A 21,671-nucleotide genomic window follows, 5' to 3' on the forward strand; every position below is an offset into this window, starting at 1 on the left:
CAACGACATCGTTCTCTAGGCCTATATCGTGTGAACTCTGCTATATTATTAATATTAAGAACGAGAGCTAAGCTTTTTAGAGCTAAGTAAGTTACATTTATCTTTAGTTGGTGTGAAGGGCCTTAGTAGGCTAGTCGGTAGATTTTTTTTTTTAATTTAAAGGGTCATGAAACCCCCTTGCTGCAGCGGTGTTTTTTCACACCTTCGATTTGAAAAAGCTTGTTAAAAGGGGAGTGGTCGACTGTGAAAAGGTGGGATGGTATTGTGTGGAAAGAGGGAATGTTTGCATAAATAGGGGAGTGTCTGTCAATAGGTGCTGAGCGGTTCTGAGACATGTTCTTGGTGCACGTTGGCATTGTTTACCACAGAGAGATTAAATGAGGGATGAGTACAGCGAATGAGAGAGCTATGAGTGGCGTGCAGCAGAGATCGCAAATCATTCAGCTCTTCAAAGTTCAAGCCAGCATAATTCAGTGAGAAATGAAAATAAATGTTATTCTGCATGACGAAATATTTTGCAAACGTGATAAAACTATATTTGTCCAAATATGCACGCTGTTTGGCAAGATGAACAACGCGCCGACTTGATAAGAGAACGTGAACCACCCAACATGCGATGTGACAGAGATGTGTAATTCTAGATCGGGGTAAAAGCGAAGAGGTTTGAGGCTAGTCTCGACCGCGCATTGCCGTGACGATTCGCGCTGTCTATCACTCGGCAGCTAAATCTATATTTGTCCAAATATGCATCACACTGTTTCACTAAGAGCCCGAACACATGCGGTTTAGTGCATGGCTGTGACGACAAATAAAACGGAGAGGACGTGGCTTTTGTTCATTGGCCTACAGATTACAGATTGGTTATTTTGCACTCCTGACATAGATAGTCAACGCTTGCAGGTTCGGCGTGCGATTCCTCAGGTGAATTTTACTTTACCGAGCCTTTGTAGCAAAGGCTTCCACAGACGGCGCCGGTTACAGCTCGCTCGGCGCCCTTTACGTTACTTCGTATCAGCACAACGCCTAGCTTTCCTCCGTGACTTTTCCGCACGCTGCTTCCAAAACTTCCCCACCATATCTCTACAATAATGATGTAAGACGAGCCTGACCGAAGTGACTGTCTCATGCATATTAACTAAATTATCTTGTATGCATACTACAGCGCAGGGATTGGACTGAATGAGCTTCATGTCATGAATATATATCGAGAATTGCTCAGAGCGGTCGACGTCAGCATGTGCCCAGCTGCCCATACTTGGGCCGAAAAGGCCGTGCCGACGTCAGCATTTGTGACGTTGCTCCGACTAAACTTTTCAAACCGGAAGACAGAAATCGCTCTGAAAAATGCAAAAATAACTATTTTCACATATGCATACCATTAATGAGTACCCTTAGTGTTTTCAATGATGTGCAGCCTATACATATCTGTTTACATCTCAAAAAAAGTGTTTTGGGGTTTCATGACCCTTTAACAAAGTGTATATTTCCTAGATACTATAATACGCTTCAGTGCGTAGGGCACATTGATTTTTATACATGGAATATATAACGAACTTTACATTTTAATATACTTTTTATAGTATACATCATCTCCCTTGTCAAGTTTAGCTCACGGGCATTTATTTTGAAAGTTGGTGCAGCAGGCGGCCATCACGCTGGTGTCGCTATTTTCAACTGCCTCACCAGCTAAAGACGCACTCATCACGTCTATAATCGCAACACAAGATTGTAGTCTTGGTTTCCCAGCCTCGGTTCCTTACTGATGAAGGACTTTCGGCCCGACTGACACAGGGAGATGGGGGTACTCAATATTTCAGACCAGGTAACTGATATTAAAGCTCCAGGAGTGGCGCCAATCAAGCAGTTTGTTGCTCGCTTTCTGCGCTTGTATGCAGAGCCCGATATGTTAGCTAGCTTCCCGACGATGGATTAGCACATTTCCCACATAGTTCTTGCATCAAAACGTTGGTTTTTGTCATTTACTTTGGGGAAAACACCACGAGTTTACTCTATTATGAGGGTAGGGCTACCAAAGAGGGGTTACAAATGAAAAAAATAAGCTTTCTATTGCGCCCAGACGTTAGCCAGCCAGCTAGCCTAATGAGCTGGGTGTCAGCCAGCCGCATAGGAACACATCTATTGTGTGTTTATGTTTTTAAAACGCACATGTTTAATATCATAATTAGAACAACTCTGTCTTTTTTTAAAATAAATGTTTTTATATTATAATATTGTACGCATATTTATCCCATCTACGTAGATACAATAGCAGTTTTTTTTTTTTTTTTTTTTGCTGCAGCTTGTTAATGATATTCAGTGATAATGATATTCGATTATAATTATACAGTTATACACCTCACAATTCGCACTGAAAATTATGTACTGCAGTCATTTTACATTTTCTGTCATGTTTCATAGCAGTATCATAACATCCACCTTTTTTTCCTTCCTCCAGCCGCCTCTGGTCCAGGCCATATTTAACAGAAATGCAGATGAAGTGAAGTTATTTTTGCACAAGAAAGATGAAGTCAATGCACTGGTAAGTTTCGAATCTGGCATATGTTAGTGTGTGCATGTATAATGTGCATCATCTACATGTGTGATGGCATAACATATTAGTATGAATGGACAGATTTTCTGTATGATTATACATAAATGGCTATAATTTCACACCAGTGTGAAAAAGAAAATGTTAACCTTGTTTTCCTCCATTCTCATGTCAGGACCAAGAGCGCCGCACACCTCTTCATGCTGCTGCCTGGCTGGGGGACGTTCATATAATGGATCTTCTCATCAGTGCAGGTATGAAGTTATGCAGCACTGCTGCCACCACATGTAGTTATGTTTTTAATGATAAAACAGATAATGTATCTGGGGGTATTCCAGAAAGCAGTTTATGTGACAGACCTGGGTATGTTTAAGAGTAAGTAAGTGGATAAACTCAACTTTCGGTTCCAAAAACCGAGGTAACTTTCAGGGAATGTAAGTAACCATAGCAGCTTAAACTCTGAACATAACCTGCTCCAGGGCAGCTTCCATTCCAGGGTTAATTTGCTAAAAGGGGCCAAGAACTGCGGTGCTTTATTATTTTATGATGTTTCTTAGGGTGCACTTTTTACATGCTTTTTACATCAAAAATGTTTATAATTTACAAATAAAAGGCATTTTTATTTTCATCATAAGAGAACCAACACAAGTTGACGTTTAGTCACTGGTTTGATTTACTGACACGCAGGCAAAGAATATCTGACTGTAGCCTACACGAATCATTACATTTCAGTTCAGGCATTAGAATGAGCACAGTTACTTACATTGCATTATTATCAAGCACATCATAGATCCCCACTTAGAAAAGTCTGTTGTTTTCTTGGCCTGGTGTCAATAAAAGCTTTTATTGGACTAACAAAGACGTTTTCAGTTCTGAAACTTACAGTCTATTCTTATAGTTTGATGACCTCTTATATGTCTAAAGCTCATGGACACGATACCCTTTAGCCATGAATGGAGTCACAATGTACAAAGACTTGTTACTTTATTGCTAGTATTTGGCCTTTTAAAAAAGGCTTTTTTGTTCTTAATTTCTTTGTTTTTTTTACTTCACTGAATAGGTGCGAATATCAATGCAAAGGACCATGTGTGGTTAACACCATTGCACAGAGCAGCTGCTTCCAGAAATGAGGTAAGCAGCACATGTAATTTAGGCTATGTTCAGTTCTAGCAAATATCATAATCTTTTTATTTTTTGCATATCCAGATGGATTGAAGATGGAATTTGAGGTGGATAGAAATGTTTTTTTTTTTTCTTACTGATGTTTCAATGCCAAAATCAGATTTCAGATTGTCTTTTCACTTTTAAGGTGATGCACAATGACTGTCAAAACCGGTGCCGGAAGTATTCATACGTGTATCATGTGTACCAGTCTCCTCCTTTGCTGAGTTTTCCTCCGTTTTCTTCTCATGAGTTCCGTGACTCAACAGCAAGCTTATTTGGAGAGATGATGATGCATTGATGATCCTCATTTTGAAAGCCTTGTCACATACGTGGGTAACACTTATGCTGTTACCAAAGCAATTCATGCTGATATGTAGGTCTGAACCATACAGCGGTATGGTTCTGCACAGTTTAGAATGGTGGGCAATATTTGCCATTTCCATTGTCAGAAGTTGTGATTAGTACCGTACCGCTTTTTTGGCACCCTTTTTTGGTACTTAAGAGTGGAGCTAGGTTTGCTGCAGAACGTTGACTGGTTGACAGCGAATCGTCATTTGCGCATGCTTTTTCGGCTGTGTTTTTTTCTTCTTGCAGCCTGCAGCTTTGGATCAAACAAAGCGTGTCTTCTTCTTGTGACAAACAGCCACATGCCGAGAAGCAAGAACAAGATCTGCTGTATGTCGGGCATTGTTTACTGTTTTGCTTTCTTCTCCGTGCGAGAATGACGTTGATCGCTACATCACATCTATCATAAGGGGACTGTTGATGTAGGAAACACAAGCCGGATCAGGGTTTACGGTACCGAGTCGTGCTGTACTTTACTGAACTTAACGCTCGTTGAAAAGGAACCATAATAGTGCAGACAGTCTGCCTTAAAATATCTGATTCGAGCAAAAATCTGATTTGCCTGCAGTCCGAACATAGCCTTACATGCCTGAGTGGAAGAGTCTTGAGTAACCGCTTACTCATGGCATTGTTTAGCACTTTAGCAATTTAATATAATTCATGCTTTTTGTTTTACCCAGAGGGCTGTGGGGCTGCTGCTGAGGAAGGGAGCTGACGTGACCGTACGGGATAAGTTCTGGCAGACACCACTGCACATTGCGGCAGCCAACCGAGCCTCGCGTTGTGTCGAGGCCCTGCTGCCCCATGTGACCAGCATGAATATGGCTGACCGTACTGGCAGATCACCCCTGCATCATGCTGCTCAGAGTGGATACCAGGAGGTAGGGTGGAATTAGTTCTCTAATGCACTCGGATGAATTACAAGACAGGTTGGGCCACATCAGTCTTCAATATCTTTCAGCACTACACAAGGCTGTGAAAGTGCAAATTGCTAATACAGCAAATACAGATACTTCAGTTTTGGCACGTCTCTTTTATAGAGGTTTTAGGTAACCTTCGCTGCATTTAGTCCACGGTCCTCATTTGGTATTGTCACAATACCAAATTTCAGTAGTAGTTGGCAGTCTATTGCGATTATTCAAGTTAATTAAATGCATACAATGTGACTTTATGCTTTTGCTGCCAACCAGATGGTTAAATTGCTGCTGAACAAGGGAGCCAATCTGAGTGCCAGTGACAAGAAGGACAGGCAGCCCATTCATTGGGCAGCTTACCTTGGTAAGCCCATATTTGAATCTTATCTAAGTATTTTACTTGTTTTCCATAGCTAAATAGTGGTTTTACTTGTGAGAGATTGTGTTAGTGGTGATTCTAGTTCTAGTAAAACTAACCTGATCGTTTCTCTCAGGACATCTGGAAGTGGTAAAGCTGCTGGTGTCTCAGGGCTCGGATAAGAGCTGTAAGGATAAGCGGGGATACACCCCTCTCCATGCTGCTGCTGCCAGTGGCCACGTCGATGTGGTCAAGTACCTGTTACGAAATGGAGCCGAGGTCAGCAGCAGGGCTTTTCCCACATTTGTGACTATTTGTCAGAATTGCAACTTTTTATTCAGATTTAAATATTTATCTCCTGATAAAAGTTCAAAATACTTTTTTTGTGTATTTTGTCCAATTATTTGGCAGGTCACCAAATGACTTGTCAATTAAAATAAATAAATAAATAAAGATCATTACAAATTAGTTGTCCAGTGTTGGGAAAAGTTACTTTTAAATGTAAAGCATTACAATATTGTTACTTCCACAAAAAAGTAACTAAATGCATTACTTGGTTACTTTTAATAGAAAGTAATGTATTTTGTTATTGTTTAATTTATAATGTTACTGCTTTTGTGTTTCTTTCTCAGCTGGGCTTGCTTGTTTTTTTTTTTAATAATAAACCAAACCATATTTTTGGTAAATATTCATGCCTGTACAGTAGAGGGAATTCTGAATTGCACAGGACTAGGGCACAGGAGAAGATAGTTCAGCACTCTAACAATACATTTTTTTAGAAATAAAACGCAAATGTGATGTTTATCTGAATTCATTTTTCTGCGTATGGTTTAATTGGATCATCAGCAAAGACCTTGGAAAATAAAGTGAGATTAAATAACGTTTATTTGCATTAATTGACATTTAATTATTAGGGGTTTGCATAATTTTCTGAGTTTTGATTTTCACTGTTTTTATTTGCGTAGAGGAATACTGAATCTGTTTTTGTGCAAGTGAGATGATTAAATGCATGCTTAGCTTTAGACTCGAACTACAATAATCATCATGTTTTCACAGCGCGCACAACACCTCTGCTCCTCACTCCCGATTTCTCTCAACATGATGACAGGAGAGCTGTCAGTCAATAAATGGGAAAACAAAGTAACTTACAAAGTAACTATTTAAAAAAGTCACTGATATTTTTTTGTGAATATAAAAATAATGTGTTCATTTGATCAGATTGCTTTTTTCAAGTAACGAGTGATGTAGCTCCAGTTACTTGTAATGCATTACCCCCAACACTGGTTATGGCTCCGTCATGACCTATGGTTTTCTACTTGCTAGGTGGTTGCAAAAATCTCTCTAGTGCAGGATGAGTCATCAATATTTTTAGTCTATGTTCCTGAAAGAGAAATGGTTGATACTTGGTTTACAGGATATTTTATGCCATTTTGTGTTTTTCAGATTGATGAGCCTAATGCCTTTGGAAACACTGCTCTCCATGTGGCCTGCTACACGGGACAGGAGGCCGTGGCCAACGAGCTGGTAAACCGTGGGGCGAACGTCAACCAGCCCAACCACCGTGGCTACACACCCCTGCACCTGGCTGCCGTGTCCACTAATGGGGCTCTTTGCCTGGAACTGCTGGTCAACAACGGTGCTGATGTCAACATGCAGGTCTGAATGGGGAATAGGACTGGCTTATTAAAACCACCCTCTGATTAGATGATCTAAATTCACAGGGATTTTTTAAGCTTTAAGCAATTGTTTTAATCATAACTCCCAGTTGTTTTTTCATGTTTATTTTTTTTAATCTGCAGAGTAAAGAAGGGAAAAGCCCTTTGCACATGGCAGCCATTCATGGACGTTTCACTCGCTCTCAGATCCTCATTCAAAACGGTTAGTTCTCTTTACTTTTCCACTTGATTTCCAATTTCTTGTGCAATATTTAAACCCTGTCATTTCTGTTGGTGTATCTTCAGGTGGGGAGATAGATTGTGTGGACAGATATGGCAATACTCCTCTTCATGTTGCTGCTAAGTACGGCCACGAGCTGCTTATCAGCACCTTAATGACAAACGGTGCTGACACAGCCAGGTAAATAGACATGTGTTTCTTCAATCTTAAACAAATTATCTGACTTTTAATTTTAAGGTTTAGTATTTTTTTGTTTGTTTGTTTTTGTTCAGTTTTTTTAGCATTTCTATATATCTTTATTTAAATAAATAAAAAATAAATGTAGTACTCCAAATTAAATGTGTTCAGTACTTCAGTGCTGGGAAGATGAATCTGTATTTAAACTGGGTCATTAATGTATTAGAAAAGTGAAATTATTTTTTAATTTGGTGCTTTCTATACTGAGAAAAGACAGAAACATTTTTTTTGCCTCATGGAAATGAAAGACAACAATTCCCAGAATGCTTCGCTGCCCTACGATGCCACTCCCAAAGTGACCGCTACAAGATTACTGGATCACTTTCCCACTGTGACCGTGTTCATCTTCATAAAATCAGTTCAGTTAGAGAACAGACACTACAATTAAAAACTGAACATGTCTGTTCAATATAATGTGATTTAGCTGCTGAGGGAGTGTCACAGCACAAACGATGCAGGAGTCAGATTGAGCTGAATGAGCTTATGACAGCTGAGGTAAACTGTGAGTTAGCCGCTAGCTGAACTGTGAGTGCGATCTCCCACCCCTCCATGCGCGGGTTTAAAACGTGGAAATAGCTCCCCTGCTAGTTGTAGTCGTTAGCCTCTGGCCAAAAACTCCTCCGATGATGCAAATTGACGATATCACACAATCATTCAAATATACTCCAGGGTTTCTACTGATACAAAGCCATATGCTAATCGCTGAAGTAACTCTTTAAGGTTTTTCATCTAGTGTTTATATATATTTATTTTATTACTTTATTTATATTATGAAATTCTGTTATCTGAAAAATTTTAGTTAACAATATCTCTGGGTCACTTGCTCAATTAAGTGTGATGGCAAGACATAAATAGTATTAATAGTAATATAAATATTATTAATGTTATAAATCATTACAAAATTGTTCTCTTGTTTATAAGTGAATAAACTGCAGCAAAATAAGAAATTGCAATGGAATTGTGCATTAATTAATAGATTATTTTTTCTAATTTCTGTTAAAAATAGACACCGTGACACATACTGGCTTTATGTGCATCTCGTGTCCTTGTCTTGCTGACAATTTAGTTAAAAGTGACAGTTTAAAGGGTTAGTTCACCCAAATGTGAAATTTTTAATTAATTAATTAATTATTTTTTTTATTTAAGAAACAGGGACGGCGTACAATAAACATTAACCTCAAAGGGAGAGATGCATAGTACCGGGTTTTAGCTCAAGAGCTAATTTTCACCCGTAGTCCCTGGGCAGGCTGATGTTAAGCTACAATACATAAACATAAATGAGTAATAAGATTTACACTTGCCAAAAAAAAAAAAATTGTACAAAAGTTCATGTTCACACCTTTCATATACTTAGACCTTAGAACACAGACTTACATACATACATATATCTGGTCACCAGATAATGACTCCCCCTAATGTCGTCCCACACCCGTAAGACCTCCGTTCATCTTCAGAACACAGTTTAAGGTATTTTGTATTTAATCCAACAGCGTATCTAAGTGTATGCACACTATACTGTCCATGTCCAGAAATGGAATAAAAACGTAATCAAAGTAGTCCATATGTGAGTTAGGTAATTAGAATCTCTTGAAGCATCGGAAATACATTTTAGTCCAAAAATAACAAAAACTACGACTTTATTCAGCATAGTCTTCTCATCCGCATTTGTTTTCAAACCTCAAATAAAGATTCAAATGGTCATGAATCAGCGGATTGATTCATGAGTCGGATCGCCAATGTCACGTGATTTCAGCAGTTTGACACGCGATCCAAATCATGAATCAAACGGCTGATTCTAATCTTTTGCCTGTTTGTATGTAATCTGCTTCTGTGGCATGTGGAGTGTAGTAATTTGCTTGTTTGTCATATTCCTGCAGACAAGGGATTCATGGGATGTTTCCTCTACACTTAGCTGTGCTCTACGGGTCCTCTGACTGTTGTCGTAAGCTACTTTCCTCAGGTATGCAGACTTTCTCCCTGCAAATTGCAGTAAAGTCTAAAAGAAAATATTTTGTCCCTAATCTGTATTGTGCATGTCCTTGTAGTAAATGGTACAAAATTGTCATGTTATGTATTTACAAAGGAATTTACTCAGTAATTCAAATAATAGTGATACTGCTGTTAACACTGCCATGGTACTTTCGTGAGCATTTTTTGTGGTAAAGTCAGTTTCAATATTTCAGTTTTCTTCCATTGACTGCATTTCACACGATCAATGTGCATCCAGCTAAAATGAAAGTGTATTCCTCAAAGTATCATTTTAATGACTGTGCATGTCTCTTTTGCAGGTCAGCTCTATAGCATTGTGTTGTCAATGAGTAAAGAACACGTGCTCTCGGCCGGATTTGACATCAACACCCCAGATAATTTTGGGAGGACCTGTCTACACGCTGCTGCCTCTGGAGGGTGAGACTGCAGCTCTACTTAGAATGGGCTATTTAAAAAGCCACTGACCCACTTTTTAGGGTTTCATTTGTCCTCAATAACAGTGTTTTATGCACACAAATGCCAACCAAGGCCATTTTGCAATGTCACTCAACAGCTACTATCTAAAAGTAATTTGAAAAAGATGTAAAAGACGTGTAAAAGATTAATTTACTCCTATCCGTTATTCTCTCTACTCAGAAATATTGAATGTCTCAACCTGCTCTTAAGCAGTGGAGCTGACATGAATAAGAAGGACAAGTTTGGAAGGTACACATCTACTTATTTAATAAAGATGCTCATAAATTCATCTGAAGTGTGCTTTGTGAAAAGAATCCTCATGCCAATGGATATCTTTTTTTTTGTGAGTTTCACCTGTATCTTAAGTGTTAGCATTTTGTGTCTCCACCAGGACTCCTTTGCACTATGCGGCTGCAAATGGGAGGTATCAGTGCGTGGTCGTTCTGGTTGGAGCGGGGGCGGAGGTCAACGAGCGCGACCGCTCTGGCTGTACACCTCTACACTACTCGGCTGCATCAACTGCGTTCTGCAGGTGAAATACACTTACACACATCTATTAAATGTAATAGCTAATGGTGTACACAGCATTTCTAATGTCTAGGATCTTTCTTAGAATGGACCGACCACATGCCAGCACCCATCAGAACCAAGAGGATGGGGAGAAGGAATCCTTCCTGTAAGTCCACAACAGAGATTTGTTCCTTAAATTTGACACACATTTGTTTTTTTGTTTTTGCAATTAAGTTTTGTGCCTCATCTTAACAGCTATTGCTTGAAGCTTAGATATGTGTTGTATTTGTGCATTGTGACCAAGCCTGCAGTCTCCCTCTCATTTACTGAAGCTTTCGCGCCTCGATCGCCCCCCGGTGACCGGTCCCAGTATAGCCGCCCCTCTGTGTTTTCTAATGGACGCGAGACAAACTAAACAATAAAATTACACTTCAAATATTTTTTCCCCAAAAATATACCTGCTGCCAAATTATGAGAATATTACAACAACAAAAATTTATATATATACAGGCCATTCTAAAAAAAAAAATAGCATGTTGTGATAAAGTTCATTATTTTCCATAATGTAATGATAAAAATTAAACTTCCATATATTTTAGATTCATTGCACACCAATTGAAATATTTCAGGTCTTTTATTGTTTTAATACTGATGATTTTGATACTGATTCAATGATGTTAATGTCAAAACTGTGGCTTGGTGAGCATAAGAGATTTAAAAATTGAAAGCCAAAACGTTTGAACGGTACTGTCCAAATAGCTAAGAGTATTAGATAAGATAAGAGTCATTGCTGCTTATCATTTCAGTCTTTAAATCCTATGCATTTTGATACTTTTAGATGTGTGGAGCATTTGTTGGATAATGGTGCTGATCCATCTCTGTGCAACACTAAAGGATACAGTGCCGTGCATTACGCTGCGGCCCACGGCAACAAACAAAACCTGGAGCTGGTAAGAAACCTTTCACTCTAGCATTTGAACTATTACTGTAAATTTGAGCATTTTTTTAAATTAATTTAAACACTTAATATATGCTTATATCACTTGTTTTTTATTCTGTAGCTTTTGGAGATGTGCTTCAACACACTTGGAGACCAGGAAAGCAATGGGTCCGTCAGCCCACTACACTTGGCGGTATGTACAAACCAACTTAAGTAACATTTACTTACGTAAATTAGCAGATATTCTGTAATATATTGATACATTAGTGCTGGGAAAAATAATTATGATTGATCACATCCAAAATAAAAGTTTGTGTTTATATAATGTGTGTACTGTGTATAAGTATTATTTATATATAAATACACAAACATGCATGTGTATATATTTAAGAATTTTTAAATGTTTTTATATATAAAAAAAACTGTATTTATATATAAAATAAATTATGTATACACTTCTCAATGTTAAGTAGTCTCTTAATTTTTTTCAGAGCTGTATACGGTACACATAATTATGTAATTATACACTGTGCACACACATTATGTAATCAAACATTTATTTTGGGTACGATTAATCAAGATTAATTTTTCCCCTGGACTAATATGCGTATATCTTTCCTTTTTCCTTTTGCTGTCAGGTGGAGTCAGGTCACTGGGAATGTGTCTCAGTGTTAATCGAGTCTGGAGCGTGTGTGGATGCATATGACCCTGTGGGGCGCTCTGTGCTGTACGTAGCCTCTCAAAGAGGACATGCCCGCTGCGTAGAGCTCCTGCTCGGCCAATCAGCATCTTGCCTGCTCACGGAAAACTGCAGCAAATGGGGCCCTCTTCATGTTGCAGGTACAGAACGTGTGTGAATTAGCTGATGAAACTGTCTTGTGTTGTGTTGTGTGGGAGTTTGACAAATCCATGTTTGTTGACAGCTGCCAACGGCCACTCAGAATGTCTGCGGATGCTGCTCTGTAGTGAGGGAGGAGCCGACCTTGTTAATGTTACAGACGCAGAGGGACAGTACGTATGAGCTCATGACTCATTTATGGGTTCTTTTGTCTTTTTTACTTAATTTTTTTTTTTACAATATTCAGTGCAGTACAATATTAATGCATCTTGCATAATGTGATTTATTTATTTATAATTGCTCAAATATGCAACAATTTAGAATGATCTCATTAAAAGTGTATTTTGATACAATTGAGTTTGTATTTTAATATTAATATAATTGTATTTACATTTTTTTTGTAATTGTATTGGTTTATATTAATATAGCTAAAATGTATTATTATTATGATAATTAGTATTAATATTAAACAAACATTTAAACCACTTTCACTCCAAGATCTTTGTGTGAAATTAACAATGTTTCTGGACCACACTATTACACACTATTATGATGATAAATATTATCTGTTACTATACTACAATACACAGGTTGCCTGGGTTTCATAAACTTGAATCAAAGAGTGATTCAAGCATTTTGTGAATATTTTACTTATGGACTATTCCTGTGCAATGTTTATTTACGCATATTTGCTAAACAAAAAAAAGAAATTATTAATTATGGTTGTTTGTATGAAAAACATTTTTAAAAATAAAAAAAGGAATCATAATGGTGACCGGCACTTTCAAATAAACAAAAGTAATGCATAGCGCGCAAATTGTGAATGCGGCTCCCAAAGAATGTTGAAAAAGGATCAAACCTTATTACATCATCATTAAACTTTCAGCTTACATTTGATGATCATCTCACTGTTTTCATAGAACTCCACTAATGCTGGCAGTGCTGGGGGGACACACTGACTGTGTGCATCTGCTGCTGGAGAGAGGTGCTTGCCCTGATATGAGAGACAGGAGAGGAAGAACAGCCTTACACAGAGGGGTGAGATCTTAAAAACATCAGTAAAGTTTGCATCGAGGTCCTCCTCATGCGAAGGGTTTCTAACCAGGACTGTTTTTGTAGGCGGTGATGGGTCGAGAGGACTGTATAACCGCCCTGCTGTCCCACAACGTCTCAGTCCTTAGCAGAGATTTTCAGGGGCGAACCGCAGTCCATCTTGCTGCCTCTTGTGGCCATGCTGACATTCTCTCAAATCTTCTTTCTGCTGCTGACCACTCCCATCCCCACGACCCAATCACAGACCGCCACGGCTACACACCCGCACACTGGGCAGCCTATCACGGTAAGAGTTCAGACCTTATGAGCCCCTTAACGGCCCGTTCACATTATTACTAAAACTGTAATTGATTAAATGAGCAATGTGGGTTATTTGTAAAGCAGGTCATGAAGACTGTTTGGACGTTTTACTTGAACTTAAACCATGTAGTATCCAGGAGGGAAACCCCTTCACCCCACTGCACTGTGCTCTGTAAGTATTGAAGTTTTTCTCTTTTTAGTTTCACAGGGGGTGTACTTGTTTTTGATGTTGTAATAATTCCTGGAAAGACAGAAACTGAAAAAGTCAGGGAAATTCAAAACATTTCAAAAAGTAATGTTATAAATCTAGTTTTCCACTCTAAAATATTTATTTTCGTATATTTTGCAATTTGACCCTCAGTCAGTAATAGAAATACTGGTGTAAATAATGCTTACAATTTCTTTGACCCAGTACTCTACCGTGCACCATTTTTGTTTCCAATAAATGTTTGTTTTACTCTCTATTAAAGAATCCTGGAAAAATGTATCATGGTTTCCACAACAACAACAATTTTTTTTCAACATTCATAAGAAATGCAGCAAATCAGTATATTCAAAGGATTTTCGAAGGATCATGTGACAGTGAAGACTAAAGTAATCACGTAATCATCATAGAAATAAATTACATAAATAAATAAAAAACTTAATCAGTTATATAAAATTATAATATTTCACAACATTATTGTTTTTATCTAAGTTTGTTTTATCATTAAACATCTGAATGCTGTCTGTAATCTGAAAATAGTGGACTTGGATACTAGTTCAAATCTATGTCCTTAAGAGCCACAGAAATTTCAGTTAGCCATTGCATCATTATAGTCTCTCTGTAGTGTAAAGTTTCTGATATGCAATGGGTATATACATAAAACTGTTAGTTAAATATTAGGAATAATGTAAGGCATGTGTTTTCTAATCCCCATGCTGCATGTTCTTTTCACCCCATTGCAGCATTAATGGCCATAGTGGTTCTGCAGAGCTGCTGTTGGAATCCAGTATTTGTAATTTGCTGGTAAACATCAGGGATGCCAAAGGAAGGTTAGTGCAAGTACATATTATATACAATTGCTGTGTAGTAGCTGTCAAATAGTTACTAATTGAAAACCATTACATAAATTCTACTAGCTACTAGCTAAATGACTGTTTTGACCTCTTCCACCCAGGACCCCGCTTCACGCGGCCGCAGTCGCTGAGGACGTGGCTGGGCTGCAGCTGGTTCTGCGGCATGGAGCTGACATTAACGCTGTGGACCACTCAGGGCGTTCTGCACTGATGGTGGCTGCCGATAATGGCCGAAGCGGTGCCGTAGGTAAGCGTTTTCACTGTGTGTCATACGAGTAATCCTAGACTGAAACCTCAGACATTGTAAAACGTGACTCCTTAGTTTAAGCAGATGTTTTATTGTTGTTTTCAGCCCTGCTGTTGCACAGAGCCAAAGCTGACCTGTCCCTCCTGGATGTGAACAAGAACACTGCCCTGCACCTGGCCTGCAGCAAGGTAACTAACATCGCCCTATAAAATCCTTTTTTATTTTCTTTGCTGTTTTATTTCTTCTGAATATATTTTTATTTATTTAAATGTGGCTGGATTCCATTTTAATTGTTAAATTAAATTTAAGTAATTAGAAAGCTTGTCACATACATTGAAATCATGAAACACAAAATTTAACAACGATTTATTAAGTTTAACAAAAGTAATAATTCTAGTGAGCTAAAAAAAAATCCTCCCAATTTTTCCCCTTTTCTGGATTCAATAGTATTGCTTTTTGACTCTTACATTTTAAACAAACCATGTCTAAATTATCAAATTAACAATTCAGTAATTTATTCATTTTTACAGTAGTAGGGCTCTATGGAATGTTTTATTTTTATTTTTTAAATGTTCTGTCATCTGTTTTAATTCAATTTGATACATTTATTTTTTGAAAATGTAATCAAAATAATATAAAATATTTTATTTTTGGGCAAACAAAGTACTGCCCAACAAAGATTTACTGTAAAATTTAAAGCATGGAAGAAACATGTATATTCCTTATGTATGTGTGGAAATTATTGGGCCCTACATAGCATTGTGAATATTGTTTTTGTGTTTAAAGGCTCATGAAATGTGTGCCATGCTAATCTTGAAGGAGATTCACAACCCTATCCTCATAAACGCTACCAACAGTATGCTTCAGATGTAAGTATATTTGTCACTGTTTGCAAACTATAAGTTATAGGTTGTGCATGGCTTGGCGTTATGATTATATTATCAGCTCTTTTTTTAAGCATCCTGACCGGCAGCCTGAAGCGGCAGAATAGGCTTTACCTTTGTGGCACAGCAATTATACACTCTACATTGCAATGTAATTACATTTTCTCTATATTTCAGGCCCCTCCACATTGCCGCTAGGAATGGTTTGGCCACTGTGGTTCAGGCCTTGCTGAATCGTGGAGCCACAGTGCTGGCAGTGGATGAGGAAGGTATAGTACAGGAGAAATCATGTTTTGTGAATTTGGTTTTGTTTTTGGGGCACAATTTGTGTAAGTTGCTCAAAGCAGTAAGATGACAACATGGGTGGGACTAATATTAAGGGTAAAAGGTGAATTTTGCATTTATTGCCAGATTAAAGGGATAGTTCACCCAAACATCAAATTTGTCATAATCTACTCATCCTTAAGAGTTTCTAATTCTTATTTTGATGAATGTTGGGGAGTTCTTGCAGCTTTTTCTCGACACATCGTCTGAGCAGAATTTTTTTCTTGTTTGCGTGTCCAAGAACTATTGTGTGATGGGGTTAATGAGGTAAAACGGAGTTGTTCAGGACCTGCTTTACTCGTGAAGCGTCTAATGTACTGGGCAGGACAAAATTTGTTCTTGTTCTTGCCACCTCGTGAAAACGAACAAATTTCTTTTTTCTTACAGAGTATGTCGCAAGCTTAAAGTTGACACATGGTTAAAGTAAAATATGGTGTATGAAGTTTAGTGAATGTTTGTTGGAGTGGTTGTCACGCTGACCTACTTTAGAACTGACAATTTAAATGTAGCGGTATAATTTGAAGTTTGTCTGAGTGCATTTCAATTTAATGATGAATGGGATGCGATGTCAAGTTAGCAATGATAGAACCAATATTATGTATGTGTGCTTTGCATGCTTGATGTTAATTGCATTGCATGTCGCTTTGGATTAGTTGTTGCACATTTCAGATGCACATTTTTTTTTTTTTTTTATATGGTGCATTACCATAGGGCTCCATCTTAACACCTGCTCTATGAATCATGTAACTAATGTATTTGAATGAGTTCCATAAATGTTCACTCCTTGACTAAATTTCTCTGTCTTTTTGTGATGTCACAGGTCACACGCCAGCCCTGGCTTGCGCATCCAATAAAGCTGTTGCTGACTGCCTAGCTCTCATTCTGTCAACCATGAAGCCTTCCTCCTCCACACCTTCCTCATCCTCACCCTCTTCTCCTAGCCTCAACCTGCTCAAGCACTGTGGCATCACCGCCGCCTGCCCCCCCCTGCCCAACGGAGGCCTTCACCATGGTTACGGCAAAGATCGCCATGGTGCTACCATCGGCTTGGATGGCTGCTTGACCGAGTGAGGCGTTCTTGCTTGTTTTAAAAAAAAACAAAATGTGCGGTCAATTTGGTTTGGTCCTCTCTACACACCTAGATAAACCTATATGCAATTACAGCCACACATCCCTTCTGTGCCAGTATCAATGCTTTTCTTCACATCTCAGTAGAGAGCGAACACGAGAGGACAAATTTAGCTATTTATTTCTATTTATTTACCCCCACTTTCCTTTTCCTCCCACCCCCTGACTCCCATCTTAGATGCTGTCCATTCAATATGAGTCTAAGTCGTCTAAAATCTGAATCTAAGCCATCTATTCGAACCAGTATCCATCACTGGCGAGTCAGTCCTTTATTTCTTCATTGCAGTCGATTTGACTTGGTTTATGTTAGAATTATGCAGCTGTGTGTCTCCATGGTAACAGTGATAATGGATGGGTTTCCATATCATGCCTCCTATTTGCGTGACGCTGTGGCCTTGCATAGGAATTTACAGCCTGCCCTGAGGAACAATTTAAACGGGTTACACTAGATTTGCATGAATTTGTGGGACCATGTATTTGATAGTGGTCTTGTGTGTATGTATGTGTGTGTGCGTGCGCGTGTGTGTGACATCCACTTTTGCGCAACAGTCCAAGTTTTTCATCCCATACTTGATTTTTACTTTTTGAGGTTTTTATGTGAGGTGCAATCTGATTTAGCACAGATCAGGAAAAAAAAAAACAACCTAACAGAATCATTTTGACAGAAGGGAAACCGTACTACCTTAAGCCAAAAGACCAATGACCTCCTGGTAGAGGGGTCTGATATAATATAATGCTTGTTTACTGTTAGAGAGAAAAGGGATAGTGTTTGGATGGTTTTGAGGTGGGAAATTCATATTAGGTTTACAATGGAGGTAATGGGTAGTCCAGATCACTGTTTGTAAGTGGGCAGAAGTAAGAGGAATTCAAAGTGTTATGATTTTGGGCGTTTAAAATATTATGATGGAGATACTACACTAAGGAAGTATAGAAAGCACAAATGTCATTACAGATGCAAACGTCATACACAGTACTTGCTCCTTGAGACCTTACGATTTTTATTTATTTATTTTGTTTTGGGTTGGGTTGGCAGAGCCTCATAAAATATCTTCAATTAAATCTACTGCTTTGCTAGTTTATCGTTATAATATTTAGTGTGGAGTTGCTTTCACAGTGCCTACTGAATTCATTTTTGTCTACCTAGGGTCTGATTAGTTAAACACACCATATGCACTCCCCCAAAGTTGTTGAAATGGTGCTTTGACCAGTGAAACACTAGTTAAGTATTTCACTATAATCCGTTATGAAATGATTACCTGGATAGATGAACGTATGTTTCATATATCAGAACCCACTTGGGGGAGTGTGTTTGTCAAGTTTGCGAAAATGAAGTGTTGAGGCTGGTTGGACCTTTTTATATTTCTTTATGGTGTTGGGGAGCAGTCATGGGTATGACCAAAGTTGCGCAATTTCTAAATAGCGTTTTATTAAAAACTAGTAGATATCCAAAAAAAAAAATCTTTTCAATTGAAATACTGAAATATTCACCCCTGCTCTTTATAAAATGCTTCCTTATTGCCAAAGGTAGATTAACAAAGTTACGATTGTGCTTCCTTTAGGTTTTTTGCACTTAAACACAAAATAAGAACATGTGAATGAGTGTTTAAAATATCCCTTTTTTTGTTTGTGCACCACAAACAGGCAATATATGCTCAGTCAGTAATGAGACAATCAGTTGAAAGGGCTTTTAATTTTGCCATAGATTTCTTTTTTCCTAAACGAGCAAAGGCATCAACATTTTTTAACAATTAGGAATATCTAAACCCCTTAATTCAAGACATCTATGAACTAATGCATACTTCAGGTGTGAAATGTGGACTTATTTTCAATTATACCAATACTCTTACTTTCATTACAGTATATCAGGATTTTAGTGATGTAGACATAGTAGTATTGTAACTGATATTTTAATGATTAAGAAAGGTGCGTAGAAAAATGAAACCGTAACGTTAGATGTTTAAAGGGTGTGTGGAGAGCATATTTATACTGATTTATGAAATGACCTCTTCGTCATGGTAATGACAAGTTTTGGCTGCTTAAACAAGTTTCTCCACTGTACGCTGACCTGATATAAAGCACTTGCTTGTTCAGTTACAAAAAAGGTTTTTTAAAAAAAAAAAGAAAACGCTTTTGCATCTATCACAAGCTGTAAATGGGCAAATATCTGACCTCTACTTGCAAAAGTACAAAAGTGCATGCATGCAAATCGGATTAGTCAAGTTATATCAGTGTTTTGCCTGGGAAATATTTCTAAATGGGCTACATGACTAAGAGGAGGTTCCTTTTGTGGGAGTTTAATTCAAGCTTATTTACTTGTACTTGATCTTGACTTTATTGCGTACACTAACTTTTAATGCGGTTTCGGTGGAGGGGAAGTAATGCGTGTATAGACAGCACAGGGTACGACAATGAAGTGCAAGTTGATTATGAGCTTGAAGTTATTTGCACTGCCAGTTATATTGCTTGTAGTTGTAGAAAAACGAATTATTATTTATAAATTTAGCAGCTAGTCATACCACATGTAGTTTAGTTCAAAAAACAAGTGCCCGTGGAGACTGTGATTAGTAATACATTTCATTTGGTTCAAGAAAAAGTGCTGCTTTCAATTGTATCTTGGAGCTAATTTTTTTTAGAGGTGATCTTTGTCTATTTATTAGCAATTAATAACTCTTATCCAGCCAAAACAAACTAAAATGTACTTGTTTTAATTCCTCAAATTTCTAATTGTCTTATTGGCATTGCACTAAAATTGTTGAATTGTTTCGTCGAATGTATGCCGTGATGGTAGCAGCTTGCTTCGATGTTGGTGAAAATCTTGTATGCAGTAGTTAGCGATTATATAATTAGCTTGACAACAGGAACTTTGGAACTGAACCCTTTCAGAACTTTTAATATATTGACTTAGTGCATTTGGTGTTCTGTGTTCGAACAATAAGGGAACCGGTCACAAAGTGGCAAGACTTTTTGTTTTAGGATAGAGTATAACTTAAAAAGGGGAGATTCATCCCTGAAATCATTTAGTGCCATAACCTTTCTTTTTTCCCTTTCTCATTTTGACACATTTGTAAAATGTGAATGAATGAATCCTTGGGTTCAGTCTTTGAGTGTGCATCAAGACCATTACCAAAAAAAGAACGAAGTCTAAGCTAACATAAGCTACTGTGCCCATTTATAGATTTTTTTTTTTTTTGGGAGATCCACGTAATGTTTAAATTATTGTAAAATGCCAGTACGTTCACAATCAGACTGTCTCAAAATGCCAGTATATTCTTAACTAAGCTATACTGATGGGCTGGTTGGCTTATGGTGGAGCTCTCTTCCAAGTAAAAGCTTTCGTGGCTAAGCCATAACTTAGCATTTGCCCTTATCAATCGAATAGCCGGATTTGAGTCATTCAGTCAACTGCTCCTTCTAAAACAATATTTTATAAATCTTCCATTGTAATCGATCACCCATGAACCATGATAATTTGGGGTTTATGTCTACGCAATGGAATTATTTAACGCCTTAATTTCATCATTAACTGAAGGGCAAATTTGAAATTTACCAAAATGACACATTTACCTAGCTTTTCTTGTTTGCTTTTTTCTGAATCAACAAATTGTGCAGTTTTAGCTGTTTTTGTTTATTACACAACTTTGCTATGAAGGGCCAGCGTTCATTGCCTGTTGACCAAGCTATAATGGTTGCAGTTACTTTGCAGGCCGTTGGAAACTAGAGTTGTCTAATAATTGTAACCATTTTGTTGGAAAGCAGATTAATTGTAGCTAACTCAGTGTCCTTATTGTATGTCCATCCTTGCATATTTGTATCAATGTCATTTGTTTTTCTCGCAAAGGTATTAATGGCTGATAGAATGTCTGATTTACCTCAGCGGACCTCAGCGTCCCTACTACTTGAAGACACATCCATTTAAGGCAATACTCAAAACACCCGTTTCATTTAACCTTTGTCTATCTCCCAACTTTTTGCCTTAAGAGGAAACGGTATAGTTCAGCAGTCGCAGCACTTGAGAGATTTTGTTGTTAACCTGGGATCTCATTTCGATGAGATTCATAAGAAGCACACCATTCTACAGGTTGTTTTGCTGAAAGATGTACCATTTTAATAAAAATAATAACTTAATGGAATTTCTTAGGAGTTTTTGCACTAGAATATAGAGGGGAAAAAACTTTTGTTTAATACAAATATATTTAGCCATAAATAATAATTTGGAATGACTAATATTTGACCATGAAGCTAGAAAAGGATGTTGGATTTAGTTCTCCTAAATGAAGTGTACTGAATTTCTCTCTTGAACGTAACTTAAAACACCATAATGAAAGTCTGCAGAAAATTTTTTTTATTGCAACACAGGAATGACTGGAATAGATCCACACAAAAAAGTAAATTTAATCCAGTGGTAAATTTAGTTTTTTGACTAAACTTCTTAGATTTTGTCCCCATTTTTTCAGTGTCTTGATTGGAACTCATGTAATGTT

General features: G+C 37.7%; 1 protein-coding gene across 3 annotated transcripts; it reads left to right on the forward strand.

The window, feature by feature from the left end:
* Positions 1–1,664: 1,664 nt before the first annotated feature.
* Positions 1,665–21,526, forward strand: ankrd52a (ankyrin repeat domain 52a). Of its 3 annotated transcripts, none has more exons than XM_067445808.1 (28): positions 1,665–1,822; positions 2,456–2,539; positions 2,724–2,802; positions 3,609–3,679; positions 4,738–4,938; positions 5,248–5,335; positions 5,466–5,608; positions 6,773–6,985; positions 7,129–7,207; positions 7,291–7,405; positions 9,340–9,422; positions 9,751–9,868; positions 10,088–10,156; positions 10,299–10,439; positions 10,521–10,583; positions 11,256–11,367; positions 11,479–11,550; positions 11,996–12,197; positions 12,281–12,368; positions 13,116–13,233; positions 13,315–13,534; positions 13,630–13,720; positions 14,497–14,583; positions 14,709–14,854; positions 14,960–15,042; positions 15,641–15,723; positions 15,916–16,007; positions 16,883–21,526. In XM_067445808.1, exons 1-28 carry the CDS (start codon positions 1,796–1,798, stop codon positions 17,131–17,133), a joined length of 3,219 nt encoding a protein of 1,072 aa, XP_067301909.1. In that variant the 5' UTR covers positions 1,665–1,795; the 3' UTR covers positions 17,134–21,526. The 3 variants fall into 3 exon arrangements, with proteins under 3 accessions (XP_067301909.1, XP_067301910.1, XP_067301911.1); XM_067445809.1 differs by having other exon boundaries at positions 13,633–13,720; XM_067445810.1 differs by lacking the exons at positions 1,665–1,822; positions 2,456–2,539; positions 2,724–2,802; ... (2 more) ...; positions 5,248–5,335; positions 5,466–5,608 and adding an exon at positions 6,342–6,481.
* The last annotated feature ends 145 nt before the right edge of the window (positions 21,527–21,671 follow it).

Source organism: Pseudorasbora parva, chromosome 6 (genome assembly GCF_024679245.1).
Source record: "Pseudorasbora parva isolate DD20220531a chromosome 6, ASM2467924v1, whole genome shotgun sequence".
Classification (NCBI taxonomy): Eukaryota; Metazoa; Chordata; class Actinopteri; order Cypriniformes; family Gobionidae; genus Pseudorasbora; species Pseudorasbora parva.

What these genes read in the sequence shown, in the direction of transcription:
- ankrd52a (XM_067445808.1), top strand. Translation starts at nt 1,796, where the DNA reads ATGGGGGTACTCAATATTTCAGACCAG. An exon ending in AAGATGAAGTCAATGCACTG is followed by an intron (nt 2,540 to 2,723) that starts GTAAGTTTCGAA and finishes TTCTCATGTCAG; the next exon opens with GACCAAGAGCGCCGCACACC. An exon ending in ACCAACAGTATGCTTCAGAT is followed by an intron (nt 15,724 to 15,915) that starts GTAAGTATATTT and finishes TCTATATTTCAG; the next exon opens with GCCCCTCCACATTGCCGCTA.